The sequence below is a fragment of the Patiria miniata genome, unplaced genomic scaffold, assembly GCF_015706575.1.
Source record: "Patiria miniata isolate m_02_andy unplaced genomic scaffold, ASM1570657v1 HiC_scaffold_5, whole genome shotgun sequence".
NCBI classification, from domain to species: domain Eukaryota; kingdom Metazoa; phylum Echinodermata; class Asteroidea; order Valvatida; family Asterinidae; genus Patiria; species Patiria miniata.
The window spans coordinates 22818502-22846414 of NW_024037072.1; the positions used below are offsets into that span (position 1 = coordinate 22818502).

Genomic DNA, 27913 nt, shown 5'->3' on the forward strand with positions numbered 1-27913 from the left:
TAGCCCCCTCTACAGCTAGCGGGAAATGTGAATGCATGTCCCACGGCCGTGTACAATATTATACAGTACATATTCGGTTCCTCCGAGTGTGTATGCCTACTCATGGTGCACAAGGGCGGATCCAGGGGGGGGGGGGGGGGGGGGGGGCCAAAGGGGGTTATGGCCCCCCCCCAAAACGAAACCATTTTTTTTTTTTTTTATGTAACATCGCAATAAAGGCAGGCAATGAGTACACCACCATCTTTTCCTCAAAAAAACATTGGTCAAAGTGGTCAGAAATTGCCTCAGATCGCACCACAGAGCATCTAGAATCCAAAAATTTTTCGGGGCCCTTAAGCGGGCCCCGAACCCCATGCCGTAATTTTTTGACCCACTTTTTGGGGGGACCAAATTTTTTTTTGGCCCCCCCCCTAAAATTGTGTTCTGGATCCGCCCTTGATGGTGCACGGTGTAATCTGCAACAATTATTGCTTTTTTGAGACGTTTTAATTTTTATCGTGCATGTAGGTTTAATTCGATTACATTCTACAGTTGTAGAAAAAAACAACACGCATTTCCCATTCAGAATCATTTGTATCAGCTGCAGTAGTAACAAGTGCTCCCCCCGGCCCCAACAATAACATGTTAACATAAATAAAAAATGTAAATTAAAAAAAATAAATTTCCTTCATCCTGAAGTCGTCTTGACATGCAGTGCATAATAAGCAAAGCTTTTCAGTCAGCTATAGTACTCATCAATGCGATCAAGCTAAATGCGTCGTTCGTCGACCCTGGTCGTTTTTTTTTACAGACTTGAAAAGTGCACACTGCAAAAACTGCAGTGTTAAATTTACACTGTTGGTATCTATATAGGACCATCTGGTGTTAAATGTTACTGGTGTTGTCCTATATAGATACCGAATGGTGTTAAATGAACACTACAGTTTTTGCAGTGCACAATCTCAGCATTACTGCTGTGAAAACCGCATGCTGGTACCATCTTTAGTTCAAAAATTATGGAAGTCGAACACCAAGCAAGAAATGTGATGAAGTGATGTGATGAAGTGGCCCCATTTTGGCCTGAATCTATATCTCCAAATGAAAATTCCCGACAAATTTAACGACGTATTAAGCTTGATCCCATCACATTATATTCACTCAATTATTTTAATTAATAACTAATGAAACTTCATTAGATAAGAAATGTAATGACCAATCAGAGGAAGGGAAGTCCAATCTCAGGGCCGACACCGCACTGGGGGGGGGGGGGGGGGGGGATAATCGCCCCGCCCATTACAATATTTCAACAGCCTGACGGATTTTCCCATTGATTTTGAAGCCACGTATAAGAACATTTTTTGCAATAAGTCGGAACAAAAACTTACTCAAACTGAAGACAGGACTGGTATATCAATATCCTGTGAAACTATTCATGGGCATCGCGGGGGTGGGGTGGGGGGGGGGGCAAGGAGACGAGGGGCGAAGTCATATTGCTGTTAATTTAATACACTCTTAACAACATGGCCGTCCGCAGGAAGTGTCAATGGGCTGCAGTACAGTGGGCGAATTCCCCCCCTCCCCCCAGCCAACCGTCGAAAAATGTATAAATTGAGAATAAAATTATGCCAGAGAACATCTTGGGAAAAATGATGTGCTTTGCCGCCCTCTAGAAAAAAAAATATCCTGGCGACGCCCATGAAACAATTCCGCCTAACATGGTATCGTAAGTTGAAAGAAAACGCATACGATGTGGCTACAAAATGGGTGCCCGCAGACACACATTTTTATGCGAGTTAGCAACGGAATACAGTTAGGAGACCCCCCTCCAAAAAAGATACGAACACGTTCACTCTGGTTTCACCAAGCTGAAATTTCAACAGGTTAGTTGTTATGCACCCAACGGAAGATGGGAGCAATTTGGTTTCCTTCAGACGAAAAACTTTCACTGAAAGTTTCAACTTTCACTGAAAGTTGAATTACGAAGTTTCCTTTATTTTTTTATTTTTTTTTGAAATTAGACTGAGTTAATTAATGAGGAACAAATTAAGACGATGCTATGTCTACTGGAAACAACCAGCAGCCATGCATGTAAGCCTACTTCGGATCATATGGCATCAGTCATGCAGTCAATCAGTACAATTCTCTAACGGTTCCTTCCAGAACAACACTTCTTCATATATCATAGGACAGATAATTTCCAGTGCACGCCCGCGAACTCAGCACCAATTTGTACCATCATACTAAAAAGCTTCAAGTCACATGCAGGATTTTTGGAAAAGGGGGTTTGGATTAATTGGATCTTTTGTGCTCAAGGGTCGCTCACGATACGAGCTGGCTTAACCCTTAAATTTTGAAACTGGGTACATGCATAGAACAACTGTTCATGAACATACCCAAGAAATTTTATGACTTTAGGTCAAAGGGTTTTGAAATTATGGCTAATTAATTATTCATGTGCACGAATGGTAATTCTGCTCTGTATACACTACATATATGGGGAAATTCAGTTTTCACGGCGCCTAGCAACCCGTGGTCCGATTTTGGTATTAAAAGGTGCGCAAGGCTCGAGGCTAAAAAGTCAGAGAAGCTTGCGGGGTCGCGAATTTTTTTCTCAAGGCTATTGCGGAAAAAGTTGAGGGGGGGGGGGACGGATTCCGCCCCGGCCCCTTTAGGGTTAAACGGACTTGTCATTGGTTAAATATTGATTATTTCACTTTGTGTTTAGATACAACTCCACACTTTTGGTCTGAGCCAGGATAACTGTTGGCAGTCGAGCGCAAAATTGAAATGATGAAATGCTGGTGGTGGAATAGTAATAATGATACTGAGTAATATACACCGCGCTCGGCTTTAGCGGTGGCGCGATGTTTAGTCCGTTGTCTCATTTTCTAACACGCTTCATCTTTTTTATGAATAGTTCTAAAACATGTGCTTGTTGGAGCATGCTGCTTCATTAATCCATACTTCACACGTGTGACAGAGAACAATAATGGCAATGTGATGAAATATTTACGACACCACGTCATGAAGTATTGTTCCGTGAACAATGCACTATTGCTACATTTAACACCGGCATGGAAATTAAACAACTGGCGACTGAAATCTGGTGCTGTCAACAATGGTCGATGAATGGCAAATACTGAATATGCTATAAAGGAAACAATTCATTGAGCGAAACTATAAATAATACTATCCCGTGGTCTGTGCAGGCTGGCATCATAATGCCCGACCTTGAATAGAAATACGATTTGTCTATACGTGGGCAGATTGTTTCCGCTCATTAAAACAATATTGTCCTATTAATTATGCCGATTGGCAGTATTGACCTTGGTTTGATAATGGAATTAAAAACTTGTGTCGGTTGATATCCGGTAACCGCTTAGGTGATGTCATGACGGTATGGTATTGCATTTCCCCCCCGACAATTTGCTTGTCTTGAACGTTGTGCATTGAAAAACAACTTGTACCCGGTGGGTGAATTTAGCAAATGCGATAGGACCCCCCCCCCCCCCCCCCCAATACAACATCATACCTAAGGCCTTCGACAAAATGCTTCAAGGCCTAACGGGACAACAGCATCACTGCCGTGCATGGCAAAAGACTAGTAATAAAGCGAGAAGTGAAAAGTGATATTAATCTAATCGAATATGAGGACTGCATCCTGCGAGGTGGCCGCACTAGTGTTGGTTTTATATGACTGTGCGCGGTATCAGCTTGGCCAGCCAAGCAACGCAATATTTTATTGCTTTCATGAAGGCAATAATTATCATTTCTGCATTTATTAACCATGTGTAACCAGTGCTGCTTAAAGATATCGTCAATTGGTCAGTACTGTCGTCATATATAACATGATAAATCTATAGGGTAAATCTGTAATTCTCCTTTTGCCAGACTATGAAGAGTTTAAGGTAATTCCCTACAGATGTTCATGGGGGTCTATAGGCTTGCACAAGTTTGACGAGTCCAGTGTGTTTTGCAATTGAACGTACATGTAAGATTGAGTTCGTATAGATCCAGCGTATAATGAGGGAAGAACCACAGATAACGTATCGGTTAGAGGAATCAAACTGCTCATTTAAGACAGAAATTCATTCGCGTGTTAATTAAACGAAAACGGCAAATGAAGTTTCAAGACACAGTTGAGTAACAGAACGTGAACGCTCATGTATAATTATACTCTACCTTTTAAAGGCATAATAACATCATACAGAGGCGTATCCAGCGTGGGCGGGGAGGCAACTTGCCCCCTCCCCTCGGTGGCATTTTGATGGCGTCATAAAAAAAGAAACAATTAAAGACGGTTTTAAGACGGTTCGGACGTCGATACATGATTGTGCATTCGTTTCCATTAATGACACCACAAGAAAAATGATGAAAACATAACCTGTTGAATTTACAGCTCAGTGGATATAACCTTTTTCGAGAAAACAGTGGGAAAAACATGCACAATCTTTCACAATCACAATACACGATTTCGTCTATATACTCGGTAACACTCTTTATTCCAAAAATCAGTCAACTGACTGATCGTTGGAAATCACGCATACATTTCTTGATTTCTTCCTAAACTGACAGCAAGCCAGACGGAATGATTTCACGGGGGTGTTTAGTACCAGTCCCTTTTTGATAGTAATTCGGTAGGCTATACTTTTAGGATAAATGCAAATGACCCGACATCCCTTTAACGATCTTTTCAACTAAATAAAATTAAGACGGCCTGACGTTGCCATCTTGACAAGATCTCCTTCAGAGGCAAAGTGACAGTGGTACAAGAAAGAAACATGTAAGGAACGTGTTGACCTTTACAACTATTATCGTTTCGTGCATGGTGAACGCGTTTTCGAGTCCCAAAACGGGCGCCATTCTCTCGAAAGTATCCCTTTAACCAAGCGATGTCGCCTAATGATGATTCAGAACGCAAGCCAGAATTTATGAGGCAAACGATATCGACGCATCAGCAGTTCCGGTGACATAATTAAATTTGGGCTCCTTTGAAATCCGGTCCCTTATGACTTATATGCACAGAGGCTAACACACTGTAAAAAAAAAAGTTGGGCAAAATGAGTTGATAATTCGACCAACGCTGGTCGAATTATTAACTGCCTACACTCTTGGGCAAATTCTTCCCAACAGTTTGACGGTTTTTACTCAATTCAACCCAATATGAGGTAATTTCATACCAATGCTGGATAAATTACATTTAGTCAGGGATGTTATAGGGCGTTATAGGGGCCGTTTGGTTCAGTGACAAGATGCTATATGCCGCTGTGTGCGTTTAAATGGAGCTGTTCATTTGTAGAGGACCTTGCATATAGAAACCTAGTGTGATTGCATTTCAACCTTCCTTTGCATGAGGCAGCCGCAGCGCACGAGAATGGCACATGTCACTGAAGCATCATTGAGAGTTGGTCCATAGTGATTGCCATGTACTGGTACCATCTTTGTGCCAGCCCCACACGATGAAGTCAGGAATTTCCTGCTGGACCGAGGTGGCCTGTAGTAGCGGTTGCTTTACATGTTCAAACAGCACGGCAGGTAGCTGGGATGCTTCCGACAAGCTGCTTCCAGTAGTGAAGAAGCGATGTCTGGCCCCTTTGATGATACCTACAGTTGCACCACACCCCTTGCTCTGCATGAAATGGCAAAGCAAGTTGTGTCGCACCATGTTAGGCTTTGGAAGAAGGGTGGTGCCAAGGACTTTGTCAGACCGAGATCGGAGTAGATGCTTTGGAATAGTATGTTGTACTTTTCACCACTTCTGAAGCACACCCAGATCTCCAATAGGCCAAGGATCTCCAAAACAAGCTTGAAATGATCTCGAAAGTGATCGCAGTGACTCGACTCTCAATCCTTCACTGGCTCAGTGGGTCGCATATCAAGTTACTCCGGTGCACCCATAAGATGTGGATGCAGCCTTGTCTAGGTATAGGGCGTAGATCCCGATTTTGGCATGGGGCTTTGCCGACTCGTTTGCTAGCACTGAGTTAATTGTATCCCAACCAGGTGAGGATGTCACCATCTGCAAACTTGTTATGATGTGTCGAAGAAGTCAAGCTTGATGAGCCCGCCTCACTGCAGGGTTCTCATGCGAGAAATGGATATTTACTGTTTGGGCATATTACTGGAAATCACCAAGTGAGAGGTTGCCCTGAGCCTTGGTTATCTGTGATCAACATCTTGGGTGGTGAAGACAATGAAACGACCGTTGGTTGAAAGCTCCACCCATCCTCAGCATGGCGGGCACACACCACACGCGCCTATACATCCTTACAATAACTTAGGACAATTTTCTCGCTCCAATCTAAGATTGTTTCTGTGGTATGCGTAGAAATGTCAAACTGTCCGACATGTGCAGCTAATGGGAACAGGTTTTTTTTATGGAATGACGCACCAGAAACACCAGGTTTGACCGGAATGATCTCGAGTGGTAAACTTGACATCAAATAATTAAAATAACATCAGAATCAGACATTTGGACCCCCCCCCCAAAAAAACACGTTGTATTGTTTTAACTGCGAGTACCTCCAACCTGGGTGGCGGCCATTTTTTTTCAAAAATGGCGGCTCCTAGAGCATCTGCCTTGCCTCTAATCATTAAAATGACATCATATTTAGACTCTGTGACCCCGAAAACCCATAAAAGGTGGTATTATTTAAGATTTTAGCTCGTTATTTTCTTAACTGTGATATATGTGGCGGCCATTTTGGATTTTGCCAATATGGCGGTCCCTTGGGGCATCTGTTTTGCCTCAAATCGTTAAAATAACATCAGATTCAGATTGCTCAACCCCGAAAATACCTGAAAAGTGGTATTATTTATGATTCTAGCTCATTTAGTTCAATTGACCTCTGACACGATTGGCGGCCATATTGGATTTTGCCAATATGGCGGCCCCGTGGGGCGCCCGTCTTGGCGCCCGTCAAAAATCGAAATAGTATGGTATGACTGACATCTGTGCCAAATTTGGTGCTTTTGGAAGAATGTGAACCAAAATATCCCTAAGACCCCCGACTAATTGCCCAACAGTGTTTTATCCAACCTTTTTACAGTGTATATATACTCCTAGTTTTACATGTTATTTACTGAATGTGCGCGATGATGATCAATGAACCTGTATTTCACCGTGTCCTAGTTTCACACTTCATCGGTCTCCCGAGTGCATATCTATGTTCCCCAATACCTATGTGTTTCCCAATACTTATGTCCCCCAACCCTAACCATAACCATAACCATCTAACCCTAACCATAACCCTAGCCCTTACCCTATGGATTTTGGGGAACAAGGCATTGGGGAACATAGGTATTGGGGAACATCGGGTAGACCCCGGTCTCCTGGTGCAACAACGCCTGCGGATCCCTCTTCCATTAAGAGCACATAAAATCATTTGCCTTTTGTGCATTTTATTATTCTTTTGGAGCAACACAATCGCTCGAAATCGAACATAGGATGCATAACAACTAACCTGTTGAAGTTTAAGTTCAGCGGCTACTAAACATTATGAGAAAACAGAAAACAACGCACAACGTTTTGGGTCTCGTAACTGGATTCTGTCACTGACGCACGTATAACGTGTGCCCGCGGGCACATTTCAATTATTGTTTTCTTTCGATCGAAACCATTTCTTGCTGTATATGATATTAACAGGGTCTTTGGGACCAGCTGTATCTTCAATTTGAGCAATTTGTTTTGTCTCATTAATTCAGTATGTGCGTTTCTCGGTGCCAATGTCCCTACTGTCTTTAAATTAGAGGCCAATGCATCTGAGGTTATCCCTCAGAAGATGCAGGTACCCATCAATTTCTCCAAAGCGAAGGAGAGGTCAAGTGCCATGGTCATGACAGTCATGAAGTCAGCACAGATCGGCAGCTGAATTCGCACCACCACCACTGATCGTCTAGAAACGAAGAATACAACATAACCAGGCATTGAGCCATCCATGCTCCCCAGGAAGTCGTGCACGCTCCTGACTCCCAAAACCAAACTGAGTAGTTCCGAAAACCCTCTATTCCCCTCAGCACAATTTCATACAACTACAGGTAGACAAGACCAGCAACAACCCAGTAAAGCTGGTCACATAAAGCGCACACAATTGATATTAAATGGATCTAGAATGGCTAAAATCTTCAGTTGTAGTGGCAACAATAGTGGGCATATTAGGCGTCAATCCTTGGGGGACAGGGCCAGGGGGACATGTGTCCCCCCCCCCCCCACTCAGATCGCACCACAGAGCTTCTTTTTTTTTTTAGAATCCAACATTTTTCGGGGCCCTTAATTAGCGGGCCCCGAACCCCCACGCCTTTAGCTGAGAATAGCTCAGAGTAGCTGATTCAATGACTCCAACATTGTAAACGATGCTCAAATTATTTTCATTTGCTAAGAAAATATCGGTAAAAGTGGTCAAAAATTGCCTCAGATCACACCACAGAGCATCTAGAATCCAACTTTTTGTCCGGGCCCTTAAGCGGGCCCCGAACCCCACGATTGACGCCCATGATAGTGGGTATTTATAACGCGCACGTATCCACCAGGTCTGGTGCTCAAGGCGCTAAATCATTATTACCCCTGCTCATTGGGCCCACGCAACATTCCTAATACCATCTTAGCTCACTGGGGAGTAAACAGCTCGATGCTGCCACTTCGACGCAAAGAGGACAGAAGGCTGTCCCCTCTGGAACCAACAAAAACCAGATGGTATCAGCCATGACCAATACGCATCATTGCGATTGCGATATGGCTTCTGGCTGGTAACCTGCAGTGTTTTGCTTATTATGCAATACATGTACATGTACGTGTGCATTAATAGTCCATTGACTCGCATCATAATGAAGGGTGGTGCACTTTTATTTTAATGCATGGAAAACGGGATAAACCGATTCTCGTTCCAAACAAGTCCAGTCGTATAAAGAGCCTTTAGGTCGGTTTCTAAAATAATTTGTAACGGCAAATGAAGAAAATACTCGTTACTCAGACCATTAAACAGACCTTGTCTGTTGCATTTATTGAATAATGACTCAAACATGACCGAGTTTTAATGAATTGTTCATGATATAAACACGTTACCATTTTAGGTTATAAAAGTATTCAGGCCTACATGCTACATGCTAATTACCTGTAAGTATATTGACATTGGAAACAAGCGACTGAGATGTTCACAGCTTATTTTCGCCAAATTGAATAAATAAATAAATCAAATTTAAACAATACTTGATAAATATCAACCTGCATCTATTTATAGTAAAGGCAAAACCCAATGAGTAGCAGACATCAGTCCTGAATTTAAGCAAAATGACCTCATTGGACTGAAATTGTGATGCGATGAAGCTAAATGAGTCGTCTGTCGACCCTGATCAATTAATTTTTTTTTTTTTTTACAGATTTGAAAAGAGCACAATCTCAGCATTACTGATGTAAAACCGCATGCTGATACCGTCTTAAGTTCACAAATTTTGGAAGTCGGAACACCAAGAGATGTGACGAAGTGATGTGATGAAGTGGCCCAATTTTGGTCTATATCTCTAAATGAAAGTTCCCAAAAAACGACTCACTTAGCTTGATCGCATCACAATTATGGCTATGAAGATATCTAGAATAAGGCATTGAACACTTCAAACTAAACAGATCATTCCATAAGATTTTTCAAGACTTTTATATCGTTTGCTGGTTAAACACTTATATCGATTGATCCATCGACAAACATGTTTAAAAAAGCAATAACCTAAGAAGTAAAAGTAGTTTAAAAACATTATGGAAACGTTATTACCTTTTTTTTTAAATTCAGAAGCAAATACGGAGTCCTCTAAATGCTCGAAGCCAAAACGTATTTTTTTATTTGCATTTCTTTAAAATGATATAAGTACTAATTTGCATACATGTAGGATATACTTTATTAGCAATGTGTAATTCACATTAATGGTTTTATCAATAAGTCACATTCTTAGATTTATTTAAGAATAACCGTTAGATCCATGACGCTCTTTACTGATTAATTTGCAAGTTCGAGATTAAAAAGTAACACACTTACAATGCAAAAACTAGTGTATTAGGCTACACATTGTATGGGAACGATGGGCACAACTGGCAACCGTAAAACGAGAGGAAAAATAAAAAAGTATGACCTCATAATTGGACGCCCACATTCAGCCTCTACGTAGATCTCTTTTGTTTGTGACTATGGCAACTATGCTTCCATCAAGGCATGTACACCTGGTGCTGTGCCATTACTGTACTGCGCAGCTTTTCTGGTCTCGGTGATTAATGCAAAAGTCAATTATGACAACTTTTATTAAATCACTTCCATTGCCAACTCAAAGGCATTTAGATAACTTGCAGTTTGCATAGTAAACCCCCCATCGCTTCCTCGTAGAGGTATACCAAGCTCATGTTCCATAGGTCGACAATCGTAAGCAATTTTGGATAATACGTCGGAGGGCCACAACATATTATATCAATGATATTTTTTACACAAGTTGTTGGTATGATAGTTGGACAGATATTAAGCAGAATATTCTCATACAGATTGCGTCTATGCGGTCCAAATATTATTCCGGTGTTATTTCACAGTCGCAGTAAATATAAACCTTAGAAAAAAGTCGAATATTCTTCAAAGCCCACATGAGTATTAGTTCATATATAATAATATAAATCGATAAATAAATATTCTATGAACACTAAAACTAAAAATAATAATAATAATAATACTAAGTATTACAATGTATAGTATTCCTTTGCATCAGAAATGCCCCATGATGGAAGCTATTTTGATCGAGATGAGAACGAAAGACAAAGTAGCATCTTGTAATAATCAAAAAGAGTCGTTAGATAGTCAGCTAGCTTTTTAATATGTAGAACAAAATATGAAATGGTTGAGGCTGTTCCGTACATCGTGTAGTCGTGCAACTTGCACAACATAATCATCTCCGTCACAAATATGGAAATAATATACATATATCCTAGAATAACCACTGACGTTAATGTTGCACTTTGGCAGCTGCAAGGCTTAAAATATATATTTCGAAAGAGGCCGGATCCTGTTGAAAGCAATGTATTTAACATTCTCCGTTGAAAATGTTGAAAGATATAATATTCTGTCGTTACAAAACGCATGCTTTTTAAAAACAATTATTATCATAAAAGCCGGAACACCTGCACCGATTCAATTGCATATTTATGTACAAGTATTACGTTGCAGACGGAATATTGTGTATATTATTTTTTAAGGACAAGCATAATAATGCGTTTAAGACCAGGCATCACTATGTAAACCTTACTACTTAGTTTCCCTGCACAGTTGAATTATCATTGTTAGTTTGTACATGTAGATACAGATGGAAGAGGATAAAATATCAGATATTAGAAAAAAATTAGCTGGTAGCAACTGTAGTTTCTCCTCTTTTTAAGAGGCACTGAATTCTCAAAACCTTAAATTACAAAATTACTGTTCAGTCAGATTTACATTTAATTGATTTGTGAATGAATTAGTGACATTAAGAAAACTTATACTGAATGAGAGTCACATTAATCATCCGCAAATGTTCCATGTGCAGCTTCATTGGTGTTTTTTTCTACATCGGTAACTGCCTTTGACTAGATTTTTTTTACGTAGGCGATACGCTGATCTGGAGGCCACGGTGGGGGAGTAAGAATACATGTGTCCATGGGCAAGCCATGTTGCTTCAATATACTCCTCTCCCTCTCTCCGATTTCTCGCCACGCCTTCCAAATGAAGCTATAAAGCGTAAGTCTCTAGCAGTTGTGGCTCTATCGCAAGATGCAGATCAAATAATTATATGAACTATCGGGCCCGCGGAAGACCTTGTGCTGATCATTATTCTTTCTTTTATTATACTTTCAAATAAAAGTGTACATTTTCAGAATCAATTGTCTTTTCTTCAGTCAATTTAGAAGGCATTATATTGTGGCAATATATACATCTTGTTAAGTGCCACATTGGTCAATAAAATTCGTTCACTCAGGTTCAATTTACATTCAAGACTAGAAAAGGCTGGGAGCGACAATAGCCCCTCGTCAACTTGCTGTCTAAGCGTTGTACTGTGTCTACTGTAAGGGCCTGCAAAGTTGTTGTGTTCCCCAGTATCTGTCCCCCACACTATCTTTCCACCGAAATATCAGTAGTATTGTAAGTAGAATGTAATCCATCCTCCTCCAACGCAACCAAAACCAAAACAGTTTTACCCTGAAAGCAATCCCAAAGTGTCTGCATCAAGAGTTGCTATCGGATTGTTGCTATAACGACCATTTTGAATCTCAACCTTGCTCCTCGCTTCCCTGGGTAGGCCCTGTACTTTACCACCGATAGCCCAGAACCTCCTTCGGGCGTTCCTCGGGGTCTCGAGTCTGGACGACTCCGCTCATTACTTTGTTGCCGTTCTGTATCTGGCCAGAGCTCCAAAGATTTTCTTCTTTACCAACCGTTTGTTGGGACCGAAGGGTCGTGGCTATTTTCCTCTGGCTGCAAAACTGAACAACTGACTAGGCCCTAACTAGCTGAATGACTGACTCGCTAAGTCATTGAGTATCAATACTGTCCTAGCTGTACGGAGCCTTTCGGGTCCAGCTCGAGTAAAGGCAAGACTATTCTTGTTTGTTTTTTAGTGAATACACCTTCCATTAAATTGCATTTTGAAATAAGTTATTATCTTTGGGACTCCCCCATTTTTCGTTACGAAAAACTTGGGAAGACGCTGCTCGCAATGACTTGTACTTTTGTTTTTAGTAGTTGCTGCCAAACTGAATAATAACAATGTGGATTCTCTTGTCCACGGCACATCAAGATGACATCATTTGGGTTGGTCAGCGTTGATACTGTTGTACGTGGAGAAGCTGCTTGGAACGTTCGTTATATCCGTTTTCTCCGAGCCTGCGTCATCCATCTCGACGGAGTCCGTTTCCTCGGGCGAGGATTGGGGGACCATGCTGGCGAAGATGCCGCCCATGATCTGTGGGATCTTGACCACTGTGTCGCACAGGAGTAGCAAGGAACCCACGGCGAGTAGAAGATAAGCTACATGACGAGAGAAACACGAAGTAAAATTGTTATATAAGACATCGGAATATACATAAGGCCATTGGGGGTACCGGGAACAAACAGCAACAACATGGGATCCCGCATGCATGCTGGTCTTTCGAAATTTCTAAAGTAATGTTTCAGTCTTGACTCAAATATAGTTTCACAGCAATTAGCATTACATGCCTGGACCTGATGGACAGCTGTAAAAAAAAAAACACCATACTTCTGATAGTAAGGACCAATTTCAATAATATTTTTTTCCAGATGAATGGAGGACGTTTAATAATCATTAATACTTTTAATAATCATTAGTATTTCATTAATCCCGGTCCCTTTCTTTTTGACTTTTATTTATTTACTTATTTATTTATTTATATATTTCTTCTTAAACTGGGTGGCCCATTCTCACTGTAAAGCCCTTCATTTTTCCTGCGTTGCCGATAGTAGTGTTAACAGGACATTTCCACTTCAATTCGCATTCAAAATAAGCCGATAATAAACAAAGGATGATAATAATTTATGCGCATCAGTGTAAGATGAAACCACATTGATTCTACATATACAACAGTTGAACCAAACTATGACTCTCAAATAATATTTGAGAGTCATATTATACGCACGCGAGGAATTCATGTTGAAAGTGATATCTAAGAATATGGGCCTTGTAGCGCACACTAATGATAAAGGGTGATATCTGTTGGACTAATTACTGCGTATTGCCTCTTGCGGTAATGACGGTCACAGATGTTTTGGTGCATGCAGTGTCATAATGTGTGTAGCGTACCGTCACTCGACATGGTTCACGGTTTGAAAATACAGGCGATATAGTTTTCATGATGATAAATTAGCCCATCATTGTGTACAGGAAAAAAACGCGAATATTTCATTACCTAGACATTTTTTGACATGTGAGATCAGTAGCTCTTTAATTATGTAGGGGGAAATGAACGAGTATCCAAACTTATATGAGACCACCTTGGCATTGCAAAACGGTTTTTGTTTTTAAATTTGAATACTTTCTTTATGTCCTTGTCCTTATCCCATTTATTTTTTAGAATGACGGCATGCAAAATGGAATAACTTTGCATACTTTTTTGTCACATTATAATTGTTTAAATGTGCAGGTATTTGGAAACTAATTGGGTCGATTAATAATTTTTCGGATTATGACTAAAATATTGTCGCTTCAACTGCGTACATTCGAGAAGTGAATGCAAAACTGATAATATTTTGACATCATGGGCACACGAACCATTATCGTAATCGACTACCAGCAGATTATTACGGAAATCGTTTTCGCCGGTTTACTTTTCAGTAATTGTTCAATTTAACGCACAGGAAGTAATTTCGTATATCAACATAAATTCTGTGCTGGCCTATGTAGGCTATACAAAACAATTCTCTTAATTCTTTCTGATGAAATTCGGGGGAAGGGGGAGTAATTGAAAGCCAAGTAGTATTTAGTATTATTTTGGGTCTCTAATTGAATTTTTTTCTAACCATCCTTTTTCGGTTTAATGCTAACATAATTGTAAAAATTACTGAGTTTTGTTTTGTATTGAGATTGCGTTAATTTGCCTCATATAACGGGATCTTAGATACAATTATACAGGAAGGTGTCGAACACAAAATCATGCATTTTGTTTTTATCTCTCACTATGTTCCGTCAAATTTGCAATTGATGGAATACATGCAAATGCACAATCACCTTTTATCTCAAACTATTATGGTATTCGGACATTTTTTTTTTTAAAAGCGATCTTGTTTTTGAATTATTTTTTAGGCCACACGTGGTAGGCTATGTCACTTCATGAAACATTTCCAAGTCATAGTGCATTGTTACCAACAGAAATAAAAAACCACATCAATTTAAATATTGCAAGTGCGTGGTTTTGAAATCATGCAAAAGAAATACCCGCATAAAGATATCGCATCTGGTTATAAATTTCAATACATTATGTTACTGCTGAAAGCTGGCGTAGGCCTATATTTATGTTATGGTGATTGGTATAGCAGAAACCGTGGGTGGAGCGAAAGTTATGATCATTTTACGGCGAATTCTGTTTGACATTTGGGTGTAACAAGAAAAGCGTATAGACACTGACGTGTTTGTGTTTTGTAAGATACAAGACTTGGTTGCGTAACTTTGGTCAAATGTGCAGGGCACATTTTTGAGTCTCCTTTCCTGCAGTGGAACGAGGGTTAGCTATTGATTTCCAAACAATACCAGCATTTGTTTTAGCTGCGGGTATATATAGCAGCCCAACAAATCATCATGTCTCTCCATTAGTCCGCACGTATTGTTAGTTAGTTAGTAACAAACGTTGACACTGTCTATTGCTCCTACATATGTTGACCGATTTCAACCAAACTTTGTGTAAGGTATATCAGCAGCCCAGTCCCAACATGTCACATGACCAAACTGGGGTCAAATGTCATCATGGGGTCGAGGTCAAAATAACGTCTAATTTCAAATAAGCTAAAATGACAAAAGTAGCGCTGTCAACATGTTGGCCTTGGTCAAACATTAACAAATGTCCATGGTGACCTCTTCGTCTGACCTACACTTAAGGGGTTAAATGTCAAAATAAGGTGAACACAAATTAGTTGGCCCGCAGCTTCCGAGATCCGATCAAGCTTGTTTCAAATAATGAGCAGGAGCCTAAACGGGACACGGGCCTCGTGCCCCAACCACCGCTTGTAGGCCTACCACCAGTTGTGGAACTGATATTGACGTTTTTCTGTTCTATGGCGTTTTCATTGGGTTTGATAGCTGAAACCGGTCCAAAGCCGTGTTAGTCTCCCGGGGGCGAACTCGGACATGCGAGGGTAGCGAGTGCCAACGAGTGTATTTGCCGTCGGGGGGGGGGGGGGTAGAGAGTACTCACAAGCGTTGCTCTCACAAGATGCGAGCGACTGCGAGTAGCCCTTGCGAGTTGTACGTATCATAGTACCGCGCGCCGCAAGCTGGGATGGTGGAAAAATTTTTATCCTCCGGATGCTGAAACTGAACTCCCCGGCCTTGCGGAGAGCGCGAGTTGCGCTCTCACACAAGCAAGTGACCTCGCGAGTTCCCTGCGAGTTCCTTGGGAGTACTTGCGGAACTCGCCCAGTTTTGAACATGTCTAAAACCAGGCGAGCAACTGCGAGAGTCCCCGTCAGCTGCGAGTATCCGCCATTGTTGCGAGTATTCCCTCTCCCACGAGGCGAGTTTCTGACATTTGCACCCATGCACTTGCCGGCACTCGCTACCACTCCCCGGTCCACACTCGCCTCGAGGGACTCGAGACTACAGTTACCGCGAGAGATTGGTTGTAACGAGTCACTGATTTTTGTAACTCGAGTCGAGTCGAGTCATTTTAAAGAAGTGACTCGAGTCGAGTCGAGTCATTAGGTCAAGAAGGTCGAGTCGAGTCGAGTCGAGTCGAGTCACAGTGTGTAGTCGAGTCGAGTCAAGTACTTAGCTCGAGTCAATTCGAGTCACAAATATTTGAACACTATACAATAAATAAACACAAGAGAGAAAGTCATTTTTGGGGGCTTTTTAAATTTTACATTCGGGCTACTACATGTGGTGACACCACATTTGACTCTTGATAAAACGAAAAGAAAAGAAAAATTCAAGATGTGTCTTGTAATGGAACCAATATATCAGCAGATAATGAAACAGTTTTCAACCTTTGACATATTTTCCATATATTTTATTGGTGGATATACATTTGTTTTACTTCTGACTTGTCACGATCAGTATTGTCACTATCAGATGACACGGGTCATCATTGCTATGCAACACGTGGCATGTATCACTTCAAATTTAGAGCATCACGGTTAATGCCTTTGTTATTAATTCTGCTTTCATAACACTATTGAGATTTGGCTTTTCGTTTTGGGGTTTTAGACGATTAAAACGAATAAACAAATATTGACCCGTAGACCAGTCGGAATGTATTGTCACATATTAGTTTTGCTGCATCATGAACTAGCACGGTGTTCAATAAGCCTCTGTACTAATGACGTCACACTTTGTTTACACGTGCACTTTCCTATGGAGCCAGTGGGGGCCCACGGTCCACCTAGCACCATAGAAAAGCACACACGTAAACAAACTGTGACGTCATTAGTACAAAGGCTTATTGATTGCTCCATTTCACACGTGGGTGCCTTCATGCTTTATTATATTTATCTCGTAGACCTAAATTTGAGATTGTTGTGAACTACAAACTACATGAATTACCCCATGGAATGACCGGAAATATATCAATTGAATAATTTCCCCGACGTGAGATTGTTTGTCACATATCACTGATGTGCAAGGCAGTGTATGACGTCAACAGAATGCGGAACGAATGGTGTGACGTCATTAGTGGCTTGAGGCTGGGGCGACCTTGTCAAGGGACTTGTATGAGAGCCCCGAACCAGAGACTCCGGTGTCGTATGAAATTTCGACACCCACGAAATTACGTCGATCCCAAATATTGGCCCTCGGCCTCACATGTAAAAAATTCAAATAGTTGTTTAAAATATCTGGTATGACTTAAACAACGAGTAAAACATCATGCATGCACAAATATACCGCAGCCTCAGATTCTAGCAACTTGATGTTGAATAACCACAGCACCAAAACAGACAACAAAATAACTACAATACCAACGACTTTACATGACAAAACTCTTCAGTTGATAAATGGTTAAACACGCTTAGAAATGGTGATACAAAGACTACCAATGAAAAGAAATCGTACACAATGGTGCAACAGACTAAGACATATTTCTATTTTTAAAATTTCCATTGCATGCAACCTTGCTCTAACTCCCTAGGGGTGTGCAAAATCATATCAAAATTGGAGGATTCAGGACTGTTAGGGCTATACAACGAACTAACCTGTTGTGCATAGGTGGTACAGACCCCGGTAATCTTGGTACACGCTGTTGTACGGTTCGCTTCCCGGCACGTAGTCTCCCAGACCTATCGTCGAGATGGAGATAAAGACAAAATACAGACTCTCCAGGTAGTTCCACGAGTTCTCCAGGGCGTCAAAGATGGCGGCCGGGATCAGGAAGAACAAAGTGAAGACGATGAGTGCGATGATAGTCAGATGGAGGATGTGGATGCCCAGGTTGCTGAACTTGTCTTCTGTGAAGCAGAATGGAAGATGGGAAAGGGACATTGAAGCCCAACGAGAACAATACAGACTCGTGGCAACGATGACTTTTAAGTTCAAACTTGTGAGAAAAAGTACGGAGACTGGCATACATGCAACTTAGTCGGGGTTCACTGGTTGATGATTTCCCTTACCAGGTTATAGCAAAAATTATTAAGCGGCAAGAGAGTGTTACACAAAACAAGTGAAAACCTCTACCAAAAACAGTCGTTCCCACCACATTATACCATGATTTAAAACTTTTACCAAAAACGAGACACTCAGACACACAATCAAAGCGTAAATAGTGACATCGCGGACATAATAGACATTATGTTGTAAACATCAGTGAACGAGTATGTAGAGCAAAGCGAAGATGAAACAGCTAACTCATAAAAAGGGCCCGATTTGGGGGTTGATTACATGTATATACTTGCAAGACAAAATTGCCACGGCAGGGTCCAACCCTTAAGGGGCCGTGGACGGCCACGAGGCCTTACCTGTAGGTGTCTGAGCTCTACGTTTGCTTTCTTTGTTTCCTGGACCGATTGTGGGACAAACAAGAAACATTTCAACCATTTAAATTTCGGGATCTTGTCATTTTGATGGGAACCATTGGTATTATGGATCTTCCATACTCTGCTGATAATCCGAATGGAAATGCACAAACAGTGCGGTGAATGCTAAGTGTGGCTTTGCGTCAAAGACTCTGATTCGTATTTTCATACAGTCATCGCATATAGATCAAAAGATTCATAAGAGATGCGTTCAATAAAAGCAAATACTGGTGAAGCTCTTGTGAAACGCATCCTAGTGCTCCGGCTTACTCGATTCCTCTTCCATACATTTTATGAACTTACAGCAACAGCAATAGCAGCTGGAAAATGCATCTTTTCTGTGATCATATCTAAAGTTTTTCTCGTAACAAAGAGCACCGAATGCTATAAAGCATGCATGTTGATGATTTGAGTATTTTTGGGAAAAAAAAGGTGTTTTATTGCACCGAAGTGAAGTGGTCTACCATTGTACACAAAGTGTTTAGCTGTCATATCGTCACATACGTGCAGTTTCCCATTATGTCTAAAGGTAACGAACATTTTGCAAACATTCAAAAATCGAACTTCCAAAAGTATATTATGAATATCCGACTTGATTGTATAAGCAAATGATAGGATCAAGCATTCTGTGACATCACTGTGCTTAGTATGTTGTCATTTTCAAGAAAAGATGAAATACCATCATTTTTTGCGAGGGTTAGGACCAAACCATTTTAGTTTAGTTTAGTTCGCAATCGGTTACATATCCGTGAATGAGAATTACTCTCGCCAAAAAAACTGTGAATCATACAACAGGGGGCGCAAGTCAAAATGTATAAATGAAAATTTTGAAAGGGAGGGCTTTCAAAAGAAACCTTGCTTTGCGTCGAGAAAAATTGGAAAAAAATCATTTTCACAGTTTTCTCAAAAACTATCATATCTACCAAGTTGAAATTTCTTCAGGTTAGTTTTTTAATAATCTTTTTTTTTCAGATTCATTTTATTGTTATTCGTTGCATCGGCAAGGTACATTTCTCTTTTGCAACGATGTCCACTACCAAACTGAAACAGATATACGTGTAGGCATACCAAGTTGATAGGCCAGCATGTAATCACGAACTGAAACGTTTTCGTGTGATGATTCATTAGCCGAAAACATACAGGGGAGAAAATAAGTTGGAAAAGGAGGTCAAATTCACTTTTGAAGCCTATGCGGTAAAGTTTGATCTATCATCGAAAAAAAATTGCTTCCAGATGAAAATATTAATTATGATCTTTCAGACAAAACCGACGACCCGTTCAGTCCAAGGCCCAATTTCATGACTCTCCTGCACCGCAGAATGTGCGTTTATAATCACCGCTAATTATAAGGTACTAGCAGTCTAGCTATGCAGAAACGTTAGCGTTATAATCCTACGGGATGTTAAGCCTAAAACTATTAGCTAACCCGTGAAATACACTAACGGTCAGTGGAATATTTTGCCAATTTTAGCGAAGATTGCACGAGTACGGGCACTGTACACCCACTAGGCCCTCTTCAATGGAGAAACCATTGTGCACACTATTAAATACAAAAAAACATCTCATGACGGATTTTTTGAAACAGGTAGCACTTTGCCTTCGCCATTGAAGGGGGCCTTCGTGATAGAATGGTTAGCGTGCTAGGGTTTGTCTATGGCATGGGGCCAATACAGTCGAACCCTGATAAGAAGAGTACTGTTAATACAACGCCATGCGTATAACAAGCAAACTGTTAGGTCCCGAGTCTTTGTTTTCCTTTGTTGTAGTTTGTAAAGTCCCAAGGACCTTGTTATAAAGGTGTTCGACTATATACATGTATACTTACGTTGTTTTCTAAGTAAGCAGTCCAGTAGTCGCTGTGATGGTTTGTTGCATAGGGACACCATCATGCCCAAAAACAGGAAGGTGAATGGTATGCCAACCAGAGAGTACACGATACTGAAGGCTTTGGCGCCCTCTGACAGGGGAGTCATGTGACCATAGCCTACGAAAGGAAGGGGAAAAGATATTAGAGGGGGTAGTGACGGGGAGGGGGCATCTTGGCTGATCGTGGGTGGCTTTGAATGCACTTTAGTGGAAGTTATCCTCTCCTTCGCAATTACAACTTTATGAAGCTGAGATGTGTTTGTCTTGAAGACATTTTCCTCCCCTACAATATGAATCTGGAAATCAGTTATACAGGGAGTTTCCCTTAATGAAACTTCGACATATAGTTTGTATTACGGGATCAGAGAACTAACGGGCCCATGACATGAAATGTTCTTGGGAACATATTTTGTGAAAATTTCTACTCCTCTTAAATGTATGAAAACTATTTTGACATCCCTTTTGGGTTAATCTGATTGAAAAGTGCCCTTTTAAAAATTTGCGACGGCAAAAATATCCAGTTCTGGCATCTTTTGGTGCTGAAATAGCTGTAACATTGAAGTTTCTGCCTGAAATGAAGTCACACTTTTGCTCATGACTTTGCAAATTTGCATTAGCCTAAAAAACAAAAATGCACCAAAATGCACATAAAAATGGCAAAATAAAACTTTGAAAATGAGGTTAAATGGAACACAAAAGTGCATTTATTAGGACTACATTAAAAAGAAAAATACATTATATGGGCCCTTTAATCTTCACAATCATGCACACCATTGCCAGCATCGTTTTTCAAAAACCGAAACCAAAACCTTACACATGTAATATCATGTATGTCATAAAGAATTCCAAAGATTCATGTTATTTAGGGACGCACATTGCAGGTCATTCATTGATGGTAACTATATTGGCTTTCGGCTTTGTTTTATCGAAAATCTGCGGTTAAAATCACTGCAAAAATGTACAGGGCGTCCTGAAAAAAAATGGTGCATGTAAACAAGCCTGCGGGTACGGGGGTGGAAGCTTTGATGGAAGCTTTGACCCGAAAGCAATAACTTCGGCCATGACAATGGTGACAAAGTTCATTTACGCTTGCCAGGATTTTTTTCATTCGATCTTTCAATAGGGGCAAATGTTCATACCTTTCCCCTGAAGGCTTTTCTTTACATTTAAAAGCTGCATTGACGTTGCTAACATTCTGTACGCAGCATTAATAAATAGCAAGGTTCACACACGCACACACCTCCAACATAATGGTAGTGGAATTGGCTTTCATTGAAACTATAGTCATGCTTAACGCCAATTCCAGTGTAGTTTCGTTTTAATATAAAAAGCTATTCATGTTTTACCCTTTGCAAGTTTTTTCCTCATAAAAACTCAGCAGACCGATAAATCCTTGCCCAGCCCCAAATGTGCCATCTACCGATCATAAACATAAAGATGCATTTGGTCTTTCAGTCTTTTATATTTGCCATTCCCTGTAACAAACAAATAACACTGCAAATATATCGAGAGCTACATCGTTTGGTGAGTTAGAACTATATGTGAATATTTATATAAACAGAAATTCATCCGCTTCCAGTGGAACCATTTGTTTTAACTTGAACCAAAAAAATCCTTTCGGGTTTTATAAGTTTCAGTATACTTCAGTATATTTCATCACAGTGCATCCAGAACTCCAACATTTTCCATAGCCTTAAAGCGGGCCCCTGGCCCTGTGGCCCCACGCCGTAAGGGCACGGAATATAAAACAAAACATACACGAAGGAATTTACTTAATGTAAGAATGCAGCCTTGCAACAATAATATTTACATGCGATGTCATGCATAGTGATACAATTCTTTTTCCAGAATTAAATGGAACCAAAAATGGAGATAAAAATACAGGGTTCTCCACTTTTCAGTACAGTTTACGGTTTAAGGGCAACAGTATATTGTAAACAATATAATGAAATAAATTGTATTTATAATCTCAAAAAACTTTGCTAAAAAATGTCAAATGAAAAATGGCCATTAATCACTTCAGATTGCACCATAAAGCATCTATATTTCAAATTAAGCCACGACGTAATGGTTTTGCGCTCCGCTTTCGCATTAATTTTGTCCGTTCTTTATTCCAGCACCCCCTGGCAAACGTTTGTACCAGCGGCAGTGCATGTAAACCCCTCCACTTTTGCTAATTTACAACCAAAATTTTCTGCAGATGTTCTACACCATCTTCAAGGTAATAAATTAACTTGATAATACCGTTTGTTTCATTGAGATTGTTTTTTTTTGTAAATCCAAAAATATGTTTGAATAACGGCAAAGCCAAGAAACCCATTTTGTGCCACTTTCTGTGAAGCAGTTAAAATCAGTATAGCCCTAGTCTAAAACCAAATCACTTTACTGTTAGTGATTTTAACATTTTTAAGCAGAGTGTGCAATATTTATTTATACTTAATTGAACAATTTCATTGAAGTTTTAAAGAAGTGAACCTGTCTGTACTATTAAATTGTTTCAACATGAGAACACAACCCTATATTGTCGTGTGAATGGAATGTTTGTCTTACACCCATTGGGATAATCTTATCAAAAGAGCCATACTGGCATTGTCTGATCTTTGAAGCACTCGCTTCCTATTAAAGTGGCACAGAATGGTTTGGCTTTGCGGTTATTCAAACATATCTCTGGATTTACAAAAGCAATCTTAATTAAACAAACGGCATTCTCAAGCTAACTCTGTAACCTTGAAGATCGTGTAAACATTTGCTGCAAATTCCGGTTGTAAATTGCCGAAAATGGCGGGGTTTACTTGCACCATTATTTTCAGGACACCCTGTATACCAGTATATATATTTTCGGTACGATCGCCCAAGCCAAAGTCTATAAACTAGACAGTTTTGTTTGCATATGCCTCACCTCTATCACCCGGCTGCCGACACGCCCATGAACGTTCATTCCTTTATCATTTGATCACCGCCTGCACTTGCATGGTATGTGGCATGTTTGACCAGGTTATCTCACTGAATACACTGACGTATCAATAACAATAAACCTCAGCGATAAACCTGCGCAGCATATGTTAGGTATGGTTTGTGATTTGCACGATTGCGTAATAAAATTGAGTAAACATAACTGAACCAGGGCCGCTTTTTCATTAAAAAAACACATGCTGACTGTACCCAGAATCTGTAGGTGTTACTATGAAGGGTGAGTAAAAAAATAAAATGAAACCCAAATTGGCAAGACCAATTTTTTTAATGAAGTTTTGCATGTAGCACTTTCAAAATCCAGGATACGAAAGTCCAGTCATTAAGTTTTCTTTTAGTATACTATAATCTTTCAAATCACTCATGTGCTTTTCAAGTTACGGAGTTTTGAACACAAGCACCGTTTAAAGGTTTTGTCCTCGGATCACAAAAAAGTAAGTGTTCTTTAAGCAAAACGAGAACAATTCTCATAGGGATGCATGTGTATTTGTTTTCATGGTGCGCGTCTTAACTCAGTATTTTGTGAAGAAATAAAATTTGGGAAAAAAAGAAAAACGACAGACACAATCTTTACAGTAATTATAATTAAGAATGTAATAACATGTGTGTGGTATTTATTACGCTTTATGAACAGCCGACTATTAAAATTACTAAAATAATTAACGGCTACCTTATGACCTTCGTTAGGATTGGAGAGGTATCTAAAATTGAAATAGACGCGATATGGTTGAATGTAATAAACATATTGGCAATAAATAACGCTATTACAAAATAATTATCGAACAGGTACATGTGTCTGCCGTGGATTTCGCGCTGTGCATTACTCGACAATACAAACAAACAGCCAGCTGTTGACATCATAATATCGATTGATTGAATGTGTCTATTTATACTGCAACAGGTTCCGTATCCACCACTTCACGAGTCTTTGTTGGGTTGATTCATTGGATTACGCGTGCAAATTGGCAATTGGTTTTTCAGATTTATCACATTCATGAAATTCTGATATTGATCTGATTGTTACATCATGATGGACCGTGATCTCACGGTCAACTGCCGTATTGCAAAACTGTCAGCAATGCATGGCAAATAATCGCAGACTAAGATTTATTTCACCAATAATATCATTTGGATTGTGTACACGTCAAAGCTTATAAATAACAAAGGAAATGCTTTTCGTTGTTTATTCAAGGTTTATGTTTACGACGGTCCATTTGCCGCCTTTGATGATAGAGCTGAATATGTTTTTGTTGCTGTTCCATGAGCCTTAAAGGATGGTGTTTACATTCGCTAAGATTCGTGGGTTTTGGTATTAATGCATTTAGTGTTGACAGTTTGATGACAATAGCGCCGATGTTTATGTAGTGATATTAATGCATATTATACACTGAGCATCTGCATGCACGCCGCGCCAGTTCACCCCTAAAATTTGAGAGGCAGCATCTGCATGCACGCCAGCTTACCCCTTAAAATTTGAGAGGTCCTGAGTCGATATCCTGTTGCCCAGCAAAACTTGAAGTCTCAACTCAAAATTACGTCAGTTTTTCTTCAAGCTTTTCACCAATGTATACTAAGTTTTGAGTCTCTCAACACAAATTTTACTTTCATATTACCACATGCATAGTCAGGCAGGAACAGAAAAATCGTGGAAAAATAACTTAACCTTATACCAGTACAAAACCTCGTAGTTCTACGCTCCACCATGGAGCTATGGCTCAACCAAGGCATTGAGGAAGAAAAACCGGAAAGAATTCCATATATGGCCATCACTAATTTGTCCCCGCAATGACCTATCAACCATCAGAAAGCGAGATAGCATGTCCTAAAAAGTCAAATTTAGCAGGTAAATATTGAAGCAGGCACTGAAAAAAACCAGACTTTTTCAGACCACTCTCATAGGGTTTGTGCACAGGGTGTCAAGTGATGTCAAGGTATGCAATTCTTTCCGCAAAACCTCCTCTATTAAGAGCTATGCCAGCATTTTTTTTGAGAAAATGAGCCAAAAGATTTCCTGTATATATGATGACAGCACGCTGTGTATTTAGCTAGGATGATCCTAGCGTTATGTTTATGCATAACTGTGTATGACCATGGATCTATAACTGGTATAACTTAATCATCATGTATCTTTCACACTTTCTGGCTTATATACATTATTCACACACTCTCTCAACTCTCCAAAAGAGGTTGTGCCAACGTATAATTCTGGGTTGTCCATCAAATATGGTGGGCATATCAAAGTACAGTCTTTCCTTAAAGTTTATAGTAAACACTAACCGATAGTTGTTATCAAAGTGACACTGTAGAAGACCGCCGAGGCAAAGTCCCACACCCGGTAGGAAGACCCGTCCGGCTCCAGTCGAATCCCTTTACTGCCTGCTGACAGGACCTCCTCCATGAAGGCGTGGATAGTGGAGAAGTTGACACAGGGGTTCTCCCTCATGAAGGTATCGGACAAACCCTGTAACCGGGCCTTGTAGCTATTCTCCACCGACTGTTCAAACGCCAGAAACACCCCGGCACCCATGCACAGGTACACAGTGTAGGCGATGGTGAGCAGCAGAAATCTGAAGTAACTGTTTTCTGTCAGCGCCGACATTGTTTTCTCATGTAATTTCTAAACCATTAAGTTGAATAGTTGATAAAAATCCACAGATTTCGTCCGTCACTCGTAAGCTCCGAAATACGCGATGCACGCGACTCACTAAAATCGCATCACCGTTCCAAGAGAAATTGCATTATTATAGCTAATAATGCCAGCGACGCGTCATTGAGTTCTGTAACTGAGGTTTCCCGGCACCACTGAAGGGCTGGCTGAGCTATTTGGATCCGCTATTTGTCATTGCGCGAAAAGTGGTACAAAAGAACCGGTGACCTGAGTATTCCAAGCTCTATAGGGCATGTTCAATTCTCCGAAATGATTGCTGCAGAATGGACGGGTTTAAATTGCAAACTGCAAACACTGTGCATGTACATAATAGTTGGTAATGGACTTCCGAACACGGAGCAGATGTTTAGGCCCATGGTTATAGCATTGATTATAAATATGCACTGGTATATAGTGCCGGTATATTATAATACAAAAATGTAACAACCTTCACGCAGTCAACCCAAGCGTGACTAGCCCCTCCCACTGTTTGCTTCATCAGATTATATCTGCGGGCCAGGAAATAATTGCAAATACACGTATGCGTGTACTGAGGTATACGGGTATGGGTCTATTTAGCAAGGCTGCCTTTATCATTATTGTGGGCGCACTAATATCGGTTGTGGTGTCGTCAACAATGAAGGGGGGTGGAAGTAAATCAGACCGGGGAAACTAGGAAGAACTCAAAAAGTTCGCTCGTACCCACCGCCCTAAACAGGGCGCTGCCGGAAGGGCTAATCTCTTTGATTCACACAATAAATTTGTGACGGAAGCACAGGCGTCGCAAAGCATAGGGGGCGGCGTCCATGCACAAAAGTTGAACAGCGATTCAAAAATAAGCAATCGTGATGTGTACGTGCGCGCAAAGGCAGTCCAATCAAAGGCTTTAAATGGGAGCTAGTTGCCAGTCCCACACATTTGGGGGGGGGGGGGGCAGTCTAGAAGAAATTACGTCATGCATCTCGAAGCGGAAATTAGCCCTTCCTAGCGCCCATGGTGAGTAAATTCAGAAAGGTGGTTGAACCATGGAGCTATCCTTTTTATAGCTCCATGGTTGGACCGTCAGACACCCTTCAGGCGTATGCTCTGACCATTGTTGATACATATTTGAACCCGACCAGATGGAAATAATCCTACACAATTTGCACTGTGCTGACTGGAACATGACGGGGTTCAGCAGACAGGGACGAAGTTGCCAGGATGGTTGAGTTAGGTGCTGGATCATGAGGCTTGTTCGTTCAATGATTGCTGACAAAAAAAACTAGCTGTGTGTATATGTTTGGATCGTTAGCAAGGTGTTTGAAAAGCGCATAGGAATCGATGCGATCATATGAATCAATATCAGCACTGAAGAAAACTTGTGAAAAAGAATTAATCATCAAATTATACATTTAACGCTTAATTTATGAGTTTGGTTCGAACACGCGATAATCAGTTGTGATTTTTGGACAGATGTTATCAGGATTTAAACATGGCAAGTACAAATTGAGTCATGTATAGAAACCACAGCAAATTACAAGAGGATCACTGTGGGGAAATTGCCCCTATATGATTCCAATGGCCTTGTGAATCCACGTTTTAGCCTAGTAGTGAATGTAGGGGACTTGTCAAGTTCACTATAGGATCATGCCCCCGGTACCCCGCTCGAGGCTACGGTTGCCGCGCCCTTTCCTTTATGCCATCCCATAGTATCAACCACATCTATACCGCCCTGAAGGCTGAAGCA

The 27913-nt window shown here is 40.6% G+C and overlaps 1 protein-coding gene across 2 annotated transcripts; it reads right to left on the reverse strand.

Annotated features, from left to right (window-relative positions):
* Positions 1 to 8940: 8940 nt before the first annotated feature.
* On the reverse strand, positions 8941 to 26652 carry LOC119741729 (potassium channel subfamily K member 1-like). Of its 2 annotated transcripts, XM_038217602.1 has the most exons (5): positions 25818 to 26652; positions 20530 to 20688; positions 18648 to 18686; positions 17889 to 18140; positions 8941 to 13001 (listed from the first exon to the last, which is right to left on the reverse strand). In XM_038217602.1, exons 1-5 carry the CDS (start codon positions 26137 to 26139, stop codon positions 12778 to 12780), a joined length of 996 nt encoding a protein of 331 aa, XP_038073530.1. In that variant the 5' UTR covers positions 26140 to 26652; the 3' UTR covers positions 8941 to 12777. The 2 variants fall into 2 exon arrangements, with proteins under 2 accessions (XP_038073530.1, XP_038073531.1); XM_038217603.1 differs by lacking the exon at positions 18648 to 18686 and having other exon boundaries at positions 25818 to 26649.
* Between the last annotated feature and the right edge of the window lie 1261 nt (positions 26653 to 27913).